This window comes from Centruroides sculpturatus, unplaced genomic scaffold, assembly GCF_000671375.1.
Source record: "Centruroides sculpturatus isolate CEXI.00-Female unplaced genomic scaffold, Cexi_2.0 scaffold1293, whole genome shotgun sequence".
NCBI lineage: Eukaryota > Metazoa > Arthropoda > Arachnida > Scorpiones > Buthidae > Centruroides > Centruroides sculpturatus.
In genome coordinates, this window is record NW_019385695.1 from 94,438 (window position 1) to 105,720 (window position 11,283).

Sequence of the window (11,283 nt, forward strand, 5' to 3'; positions counted from 1 at the left end):
TCCCCACTGTTTCCTTTATTTTGTTTGCTGGAATCAACCAACAGCCCGTCGAAAATTCGAAACAACCGCACTAGCAGAACACGCGCAGGCGCTCGCATCGTCACGTGACATCTGTCGTCTCCAAACCGCTCCGGTGTCGAGGCTGGCAGTCGGAAAACAGGAAGTGCCGCCATGACAGTCCACGCATCTGGAATTTAACCTTTGAGTCTGACACAATAACGATATTTAAAGAAATTAAAGGATTAATACTATAAAAGTTATATTTTAAATGAAGTCTGACACAGATGCCATTGCACACAACTATAAACTTTTCGAACGTGTTTATTAAATACTGTATTACTTTTTCTCTCGGAAAAGTTACAAAATTCTTTGCTACATATTTTATTTTTATTATATGAAACTGTAATGAACCAGTATGAGTGTGTTTCCTATATTTTAGAAATCTCTCTTCGTTTCTTGGCATTCGGCAGTCATCTATGAGTTTGCTTGGTAGAATTTTTTAGGGAGAGATCCACTTACTTGTTAGTGTTAATAGCCATAAAAAATATAATCGGATGTTTTCGAAAAGAATATAAATATGAATTCATTGTTTTAGTTTTAAACTGATGTCTAACACTACTTTTTTTTGAATGTGCCACAATAAATTGTTTTTTTTTATTTGATATTACTACACATTCTTAATGATATACTTTATACATAACATAATTTATAATGTATAAAACTAGTTTAAATATTTACATCGCATTGCATAAACTTGCATAGTAATGAAATTACAAATGCTTTCGGATGCGAGGAAGTATTTTAAAAATTTAACAACCTCGTGAGACATTCCGCTCTACCTCACGTAACATTGCTTTTTTGATTAAACAAACAATATTTTTAGATTTTACCAGATAATGTTTATTTACCACTCGTTCCTATCAATAAAGTGGAGACGATAAGTAATTAAATTCCCTTTATCCCAAGCGTAAAGTGATTCTTCCTGCCAATTGTAAGTAATTAAATAATTTTGTCGACAAGAATTTACGAATTTTTCTTCCACTTCTTCGGTGTCATTAGAATAGAAATCAAATACGAGACGGATTGTTGTTTCCAATTCATTTACTTTGTTAATTGCGTATAGAGATCCACATGCCACGAACATTTCCCCTACGCTTTGTGGATGCAATGTGAGATTCCACTTAGATAAAGTTTTTAAATTTTCTGAATCAAATTTTATCACTATGGTATTTTCAGAATGTTTTGAGGCAAATATCATCCACAAACCGTTTTCGTCGGCTTCGAAATCTACATAGGAATGATTAGAATTATATAAATATTTGCTGCCATCGTGAGCAGCATCCTCAATAAAAAATTCCTGATATGTGTTGGTAAAAACATTAAACTTAATAAATTTATCACTGTTTATAGCATGGTAATAAAGAGATCCGTTATACATAATATGACCATTTCCTTGAATGGGATAAGGAAGAGTAAAGTTTCTGTAAATTTTATCAGCTTGGAAATCGTTCAATGAACTGTACTCGTGTAGTTGTGCGGTATCTCCTATTACTTCTTTAATGAACCAAATACTGTAATTTTTCGTGTTGTTTCCAATAGGATCTGGCATCCACCATCCCCAATCTGAATCGACAAAGCGAGAAAATACAGGATTTTCTACATTGTTCAGTAGACAATCTGCAAATTAATTAAACATTATAAGATATTTTGTTTTATTTTAAAATATCTTACTTATTACTTTATTTATTACAACAAACTGTTTAACCCCATTTCATTACTGCTTAAAATAATCATTTAGTTGTTGTAAGTTAATGAATCAAATAAAATAAATTTTATAAATAGCAAGCCAAAGAAAAGTTTTATTTACTGCTTCCTTTTTTTCTGTCGCAGCCATGCACAAATCAAAAAAGTTTATTTTAAATGATTTAACTGTTTAGTTTCTTTTATTCTTTTTATCGAAAACTCAACTATTTTATAATTCCCCAGTAATACTTTTCTACGTATGAATCTCACACCCTGACATAAGAAGCATAATTAGATTCTACAGCTAACATTTTACAAGAAGAACAGTTTATCTTATGAGCGATCGTGGAACTATTTCAAACAAAATAACAACGTACATTAGAAATCTTAGTGTTTTCTGAGTGTAAAGTGATCTACAATCGGCAAATATAATTATTTCGTTAATGTTATCAGTGTGTATGTTACAATGTGCGAATTGCACTATAATATACTACCTTAATTATACATTCGGTAAGTTTTAGCATTATAACTGTACATTTATTATCCGGATGTAAGAATATATATTTTTTATAAAACACTATAATTAGAAAGCGCATTTTCTTTCTTTTTATTGAATCATTTCTTCATTTTTAATACAAAAGATACCAAGGACTCTGCAATTAATTTAAAAAGTTTATGCTTTATTCAAATTGTTGATCAAAAGTTAAGAACATTAAATGGCGTTTATTCAAATACAGTAGAGCGTCGATTATCCGAATCAATTGGGGACTGGGGTTGTTCGGAAGATCGAAGTTTCGGATAACCGATTATGTAATATACTATTATATTATGTAATATACAAAAAATATATTAATTTATCCCAATTTGACATTTTTCTCCGTTGCGTGTCGCTTCGCGTTGAATTTTCGTCGAAGTTAAGCCTAACGAAAACTATTGTATCATTAAAAATTATTTCTTTATTTTGTACGAACAAAATAAATATATTGAAAAATATAAAAACAACAAAAAATTATACTTCAGAAGTTAATTTAGTATCAAAACCGTAAAATATTTGAGTAGCCCAAAACATAGCTAAAGATTGCAGCGCCACAGCACTGGCGAAAATATAAATTTGCCGACTGGAATTCTTTCGGATGATTGACTTTCGGATAATCGACGCTCTACTGCAGTTTTTGTATAAAGTTGTTTAAACATGAAAATTCTTTGTTAAAATATTTAAATCAATTTTTAATTCTATTGCTACTTCTAAGAAAAATATAGAAAATCCATACAGTATATCCTAAAATACTTTCATACAGTAACTGTACTTAATTTCAAAAGATATTTTTTATATAAATAATTTACTCTGTAAACTCACTGCTAAAAATTTCATTTTAATCATTTTAAAAATAGAAAAATGCATGGTATTCGAATTTTATTGAATTTTATGAAAATTAGTTTGAACGTATAACGCTAATATGAAACTGTTATTATATTATTTAACAACAAAATGTTTTAAATATTGAAAAATAAACTTAACAAATTATTTTGAAATACTAAGCTAGCATTAACTGGAACCATATCTACTATTATTATTGAGTGAAGTTCATTCTCAGGATTGATAACAATAGTATGAACATTCATGTGTATGGGTGGCACTTCTTATTTTTTGAAGAGATGCTTTCATGTGTCTCTGAATGGCAGACAAAGATGCCATTGCTGCAATTTTTACTTTTCTTAAAATTAGAAAAACTTATTTGTCTACCATGAGTGATGACCTTCCAGATCCCTAAAGTATCCACAATACCCAATACGTTATCACCGTTCGCTCAACATGGTCATTATGCTTTTTCCAGTCTCATGATGCAGCCTTTCTCAACCTCTAACAATATTGTGTAATGTCTTTAGTTGAATCGTAATGGCGCTCATGACGTTCGACGATTTCTACCCAACGTGTACATTTAAAATTCTGAACACTATAAGCCCCCACGAGCATTTTATAAGATTATATGGTAGTGATTTTAGAAGTAGTAGTGACAGTATATGGCAACTGTAATCGTTTACATACGAAGAAATATGGTCTGAAAAATACCTGTAGTTGTACGCTAGATTGTGCAGTTATCATACAACTTTGTCTGGATGCGTTAGGAAAACAATCGAGTATAAAAACTAATAATGTTTCACAACTGAGAATGGTTCACGAAAGAAATGTTGAGTAGTAGATTAGGTTAGATCGATGTGAAGACAATTTGCTACTAATAATTTACTAAGATTGTGAACGATATATTTCAGCCATAAGAATGGATAGACTACTTACTGGTTGCATTTGATAGATTGTGAAATATTAACTTTCAAATAACAATGATGATTAACTAAATCGCTTTACCAATAGTGAAATATGTATATATACATATTTTGTTAATAAAAATTTATAATTTAAACTGAAATATTTAAAAACTTTAATATGGCTAAAAATTAATTAGGCATTGATAAATAACTGTTATTTATACATTTCTAAAGTACTCATGATGAGAATTATTCGGTATGTACTGTTTTAAATTTCAATTCTGATGCGTTCCTAAGAATTCATATAGACACCACCAACATCTACAAACAACAAGTTTTCCTCAGTTCGTGATGTAATGTGCCTGTGCATCCTGAACCAAAACTGTAATCATTTTAGCTTCGAATCACAATTCTTAAATTAATTTTTTTCGGATCGTGTGTCGCATAACCTCTCTCTGTACGCAACCATCTTTGCACAACGTCATAGATTTGTTACACCTCAGCGTGCAGCAATCTGCACTAACAAGTAAGTCATGAATAGACAACAAGTGATCATCTTTGTTGCTACTGCGCGTGTTGCATCTTTAGTGATAGTTCACGAAATCGATTCAGGGATTATAAATTTCCGTTACTTCTCTACATGAAATCCAAAATATTATTATCACGGCATTATTTTTTAATTATATAATGATTTCTCAATGCCTATTTACTTTCCACCCACTCTGTAGAAGAGAAGGATTGGTTATTGAAAAAATAAAATATTAAAATAACTGTAACATTAAAAGCATAAACTGTAAAATTTAAAATTTATTTATGCCATTACACGGTTATTTATTTATTTGTAATGTTTTTTTAATTATTAAAAAATAATTAATTTAATACAAATGACATTAAATAATTTACCTTTTTTTCTAATTCCCAAATTTTTCTTCCACTCATGATTATATTTCTCTCTATCGATTACTTTCATTCCATGTTTTCCTACTAATGTACATTGAGTAAAAAGTAAATTATAAAATATATGTTAAATAATTCACTAGAAAAATCAAAAAGCTTTATTGTGTAAATATTCATATAATAAAGAAATGAAAAAAATATAAAATATTTTAATGCTATAATTAATAGATTATATTAATCACCTGCCGTTGGAGACCCCAACGAACTATCAACGTTTTCTTTGAGTTTCGATTCTGCTGTTAAAACTGTACATAAACCCTTATAGATAGGAAGGTGTTGAAACAGTAATTCATAAAGCAATTGAGCTTGTTTCTTCAATGGGTCTTCAGACATTTCACATAGAGAAATGCCAGGATCGCCTTTAGAACCTTTCTCTCCCGATTGTCCTTTTTCTCCCATTCTTCCTGAAATAAATTCCATAATAATATTCCTGTAATAAAGTTATATTTTTATTATTGTTCTAGATATTATATTCCTTGCTGTTGTATATAACAGAGGAAAAGTATGGCGATCGATGGAAAATGACCCCCCTTCCAGATTTTTACATTCATGTCAGGAGACCTTGAAACGCCGAAAAATGGAAAAATACTACTTGTACTTATAAATACTTACATTATTTTATTCAATTATTTTATTTTAACCCAGTTTTAACACACACAATTCCTCTTATTATTATCATTTTTTAAAATTTCTAATTTTTCCAAAACTTACTCAAAACATCGAGAATTATATTACATACAGATTTTTATTAAGCTGCAATTTAAAAAAATTGTAGACTTCTAAATTCCCACTCTTACTGTCTGTTCTTTAATTATGCGAAAGAAGTTAGATATATGAATGCTGAGATCAGATCTGGACAGTTATCGTCGCAGGAGGCACAAATTAAGTACAGTACATACCAAGTTCGATGTTTAACGGAAGTTGTGTTATGAAATTCAAATATTACTCCCCTGAAAAATATTACATTGATGACCAATACGTCTTTATTTTTAGTGGAAAAGTATGCTGTACAAGGGAAAGCCACTACTAATTTCAGACAGAAAGCATATATTTTAAATTAAATAAATTAAAAATGTGATTAAAACTTTCAGTTCTGCATTGTAAAGATGTATCAACAAATAATTATTTTCTTTTAAACAAATTCGCTAAAATGCTTTAAAAATATTTCAATGGTTTTCTATAATGATTTCTTATTTTTTAATCGCTTTCACCTTACGTTTTATCATTGTTTACTTAAGAAACCCTTATCTTTCGTGAGCGGCATCCCATTTTAAATTCTTTGTAATAATGGATAAAAGATAACTTTTTTTAATGTAAATAAACAAACAACTCACCATTTTTACCAGTTTCTCCAAGATTACCTTTTTGACCCTTTTCTCCACTTTTTCCAGATTTTCCCTTATCTCCAATATCGCCTTTTTCTCCAGGTTTACCTTTTTCTCCTGGTTCACCTTTATCTCCAAGACCACCTTTCTCTCCTAATTCACCTTTTGTTCCAGGTTCACCTTTATCTCCAAGACCACCTTTTTTTCCTGGTCCACCTTTTTCTCCTGGTTCACCTTTATCTCCAAAATCACCTTTTTCTCCTGGTTCACCTTTTGTTCCTGGTTCACCTTTATATCCAAAATCATTTTTTTCTGCTGGTTCACCTTTATTTTGAATAAAGCCATTTTTTTCTTTTCTTGCTGTTTCACCTTTTACTTTTCTTTTATCTGGTTCTTTGTTGCCTTTAATATTATCTCCATCTGGTTCTTCTTTTTCTTTTGGGATATATAGAAATTATTATTGTTTGTATTTAGTAAAACAGAGCAGAATATTCTAATAAACTCTGAATAATACGCTTTAACTGAAAACGTTATATAAAATATAATTTATTAACTTTCAGAATTTTGAAAAATTTATTACTTTCAAGACTTTATATAATGAATAGTTATCAGTTCTAAGAATGTTTTAATGTGATTACATTTTCACGTAATTATTCAATACGTTCTATACTCAGAATAAGAACAACAATTTCTTGTAGTATATTTTTCAAAGTAGTTCAATTGATGAATGTTAGTCTAATTTTGAAAGAATTTAATGACATGAATTCAAAAGGAATATATATATATATATTCAAATCTGGAAAAAAACAGAAATTTAACGTCAAAATTTATATTTATTGCCAATTTTCATCATTTTATACATAATTTTTTATGCTAGCAAAAGTATTAAAATTGAGAATTTTTTTGCCAATTTCTATGTTTTCAGATATCCTGATGAACAAGAATGTCAAAATACAGAAGCAATTCCCAATTCAGTGCATGTATGTTTTTATTTACTTAGTTTAATATTTTACATTGGGATAAAAAATTAAAAACGAAATTTAGCATGATACTTGTGTATAAGAAGCATTGATACTACTAATTTTTGGTAGTTAAAAATTGAGGTGTGAAGAGATAACATAGGGTCATCTACCATATCTCGGTGGAATGAGTCTTATGTTAGTCAAAATGTTATTAGTTATTTGAATTTATAAGTTTTTTATAAAAATTATTTTCACCCAAAAAATTAATTTTTTGCCATTTCATAATAATTAAAAATATGAAAGTTATCTATAACAGAACCTCATAACAGGATTCAGATCGAGTGATCTAGTAATCCGTGTTGCTAGATCATCACAGGGATGCCTAAGAGATAGTTTGTTGGATGCTTTTTGATCTTAACTTCCTTGGGCGTTTAGACCATTTATTAAAGTCGACAGAGCTTGATAGCCTATTGTTCGCACACTGATGACGTGTTAACGACTTTTCATTCCTTACGCTGTCCATACAGGAAATGGAGAAAATCTTTTGCTGGTGTATGGATAATCCGCAAAATCTGTGCTCAGATAATCGAGACTTCGGTATAATATGAAATACGCTGAACCACGAAGGCACTTGAGAGGCCTGAGGCGCAATTCAATTTTGAGGTTTCCTCTAAAGATTTTCACTTCCCCTACACTCCACAATGTGCATTCTACGCGCATATTTTTTACTCTTGTATTCAGTAAATATACTGGTGGACCAAAAAGGTGAGACATTTGGAAATAACATTGAAAATTAACCAATATAAAATTACAACTGCCTGGCTGTATTTAAAAGGTTACTGATGTTCAGATTGTATTAATTATGAAAATTGAAACTTATTGGTACAAGAATTATTAACTTTCAACAGGTAAGTGTTAGACACAAAAGAAATCTAGTAATCCATGGATATAAAAAATAAGTTATTTTAAAATTTACTACTGATTTGTATTTCAAAAATCTAGTAATTTACAAATAATAAGAATTTATTTGTAAATTATTATAACAGTTTTCACTATTGTTTGGTAAATAATTAAGGGTAATTTAATTTAGGGAATACTGCTAAATTATTAAATATTTTTATTATGAAAAAAAATTAAGATAATTTTTTAGAGCTGAATTTTGACGCCCCCTTAATTTATGAAGCCTCAGGCACGTGCCTCATGCGCCTGTAAATGAAATCTGGCACTGCGCTGAACTGTAACGAAATTTGTATTTTATTTTCATAAACTAAATTTTATTTCCATTCATATCTACTCGGTTGGAAAGTCTGCACTAATATTTACAGAGTGTTGTGTGATAAGATAATTAATGATAAATCTATTTATTAAAAATGTACTAAAATATAAACAATGATATTATTTCTTGTTATGTAATTTATATTGAAAATGTAAAACATGTTTTTACATTTCTACAAAGAAGTATAGCGAAATTGACAGTATTAAACGAATACTAAAATTTAAGAAGTTTGGAATAACGGACGTACAAAAGTAAATAAAAGTAAAATCAAAAAGTTTATTCAAAATGTGCTTTGTAATATACTAGAAATTATTTTTACAGAGATTTAATACGCTACAAAGCAGATAGATTAAGTTTGAGGAAATATAGCAACATAACACATGAGCGCTTTGTCAAAACAAAACCTACGAGAAACTGGCTCCTATTTACGTATTAGATACAAGAAAATATCCCGGAAAACTGCACGTCAGGCCAGCTGGTTGGTCAGATGCAAGTCCACGTCTAAATATCAGTATTAACTGGTTATGCCTATTCGGCAGTTTATAGACCCAACAGTAAAATACGAATACAAATCTTTCAAGCAAAAAGATCGACCCCCGTATAAGATCATTGATTATTCCGTTTTATATGAATTCCATGTTGTACGAGTCACTTAGATTTTACAAATACGTGTACCGGGCTGTGAACGGCTCACGTATTTGTAAAATTTAAGTGACTTGTACAACATGGAATTCATATAAAACGGAATAATCAATGATCTTATACGGGGGTCGACTGTATGATGTTCAATAAGATTAAATTGTTATTTGTCTACTTTAATTTAATTGTATAATTATATTATGTAAAATGATTTAACAATACTCTCTATAGTCACTGTGTAAACAAGCGCATAACTAGTTTTTTTTTTAAATGATCGTTACAATTGATATGAAGAGATTTTTCTGCTTGATCAATAGTGATTACATTTGAAAAAGTCGTTACCAAAAAATAATCATTAATACCGTACCTTTTATTCCTTTGTCTGTTCTTCGAGTTGTTTTCTGTTCTTTTATTGTTGGTTGACACAATTCTTCTCTCTTTCCTATAAACTTTATTTGCTTTAGAATAAAAACAATTGGAGTAGTTAATTTAATAGCGAATACCTGTAAAGAATTTTCTTGCCTTTTCACAACAAGCTTCGATGGCAGATTCCTTGATTAGTATGGAAATTAAAAGAAAAAGTCAATTAAAGTAAAATATTTTTCATTATTTAATATTTAAAATTAATTCTATTTATGTTCTCTAATGCTTAAATCTAAACAAATTAAAATACCGAAATTCTTAGCAATGTTATCATTCACTACATTTGTTACAACGATTGAAACAGAAGACAATTCTTACTTCATATAATAGTCTTTCTTTAAATCAAAATGCATTTTGGATTTTTAGTCTCTCTTCAGTCGATTTTACAATTGTTTATACTACATTTGATTACATTACAATGAATTGTCATTTATCATAAATTATTTTGTGGTTTGTTATTATTTAAAATCCTGTATTATGTCTTCTGTTTCAACTGTTGTAATAAATCTAGTGAAAATTGGATAGAATAACAAATCAACAGGATGATAACGGATTCTATTAGATACGAAGCAAATAATAATTTGTTAACAATGTTGTTAATCTAACTACCTGAAAGTGCCAATCATCTGTTAATTCGTTGGGTCCACCACGTTCGCACTGTATCGATGTTNTTTAAAATTAATTCTATTTATGTTCTCTAATGCTTAAATCTAAACAAATTAAAATACCGAAATTCTTAGCAATGTTATCATTCACTACATTTGTTACAACGATTGAAACAGAAGACAATTCTTACTTCATATAATAGTCTTTCTTTAAATCAAAATGCATTTTGGATTTTTAGTCTCTCTTCAGTCGATTTTACAATTGTTTATACTACATTTGATTACATTACAATGAATTGTCATTTATCATAAATTATTTTGTGGTTTGTTATTATTTAAAATCCTGTATTATGTCTTCTGTTTCAACTGTTGTAATAAATCTAGTGAAAATTGGATAGAATAACAAATCAACAGGATGATAACGGATTCTATTAGATACGAAGCAAATAATAATTTGTTAACAATGTTGTTAATCTAACTACCTGAAAGTGCCAATCATCTGTTAATTCGTTGGGTCCACCACGTTCGCACTGTATCGATGTTGGGTAGAACTGAATCACACATTCATCGTCTTCCGTTAATGTCCTTTTGTTCCTCCAGTGACTTCGTACTTTACGAAAATGATTCGATCTGTTCTCTTCTCTCATCTTTTTGTCACGATATTTTCTCAAATGCCTTTTGATTAATGTGGAGCGTTCGAAACCAGGAGAATAGTAAACCGAGTAAAACAAGTCACTAATTAAAACACACAATATCAAAACTACTAAAACGTACAGAATCCTGAAATGCAAACAGCAACTTTTATGATAAGTTTCTATCATGACTTTAGTCAGTGTAATAAATCAAAAGATATAGCGATATGCCTAAATTAAATAATTATTAGTGTTAATATAAACAGAATCAAAGTCTAATTCTATCATATTATATTTAGATACATTAAATACTGAAATCTTTGTAGATTATTTTAGCTACTAGCAACAACAGATAAAAACAAAAAAAAAACCCCTAGCAAGAAGTTGCATAACTTTCCCGGAAAATGTGTTAAAATTATGTGTAACGCAATCTGTTTTCATTGAAAAAACGTTGTA

The 11,283-nt window shown here is 29.4% G+C and overlaps 1 protein-coding gene across 4 annotated transcripts; it reads right to left on the reverse strand.

Moving 5' to 3' along the window:
- Window positions 1–231: 231 nt before the first annotated feature.
- On the reverse strand, window positions 232–11,021 carry LOC111641265 (gliomedin-like). Of its 4 annotated transcripts, XM_023387413.1 has the most exons (8): window positions 10,678–11,021; window positions 9,671–9,719; window positions 9,535–9,609; window positions 6,507–6,725; window positions 6,300–6,434; window positions 5,148–5,369; window positions 4,912–4,992; window positions 232–1,677 (listed from the first exon to the last, which is right to left on the reverse strand). In XM_023387413.1, exons 1-8 carry the CDS (start codon window positions 11,014–11,016, stop codon window positions 905–907), a joined length of 1,893 nt encoding a protein of 630 aa, XP_023243181.1. In that variant the 5' UTR covers window positions 11,017–11,021; the 3' UTR covers window positions 232–904. The 4 variants fall into 4 exon arrangements, with proteins under 4 accessions (XP_023243181.1, XP_023243180.1, XP_023243179.1 ...); XM_023387412.1 differs by having other exon boundaries at window positions 6,327–6,725; XM_023387411.1 differs by having other exon boundaries at window positions 6,300–6,725.
- Window positions 11,022–11,283: the final 262 nt, after the last annotated feature.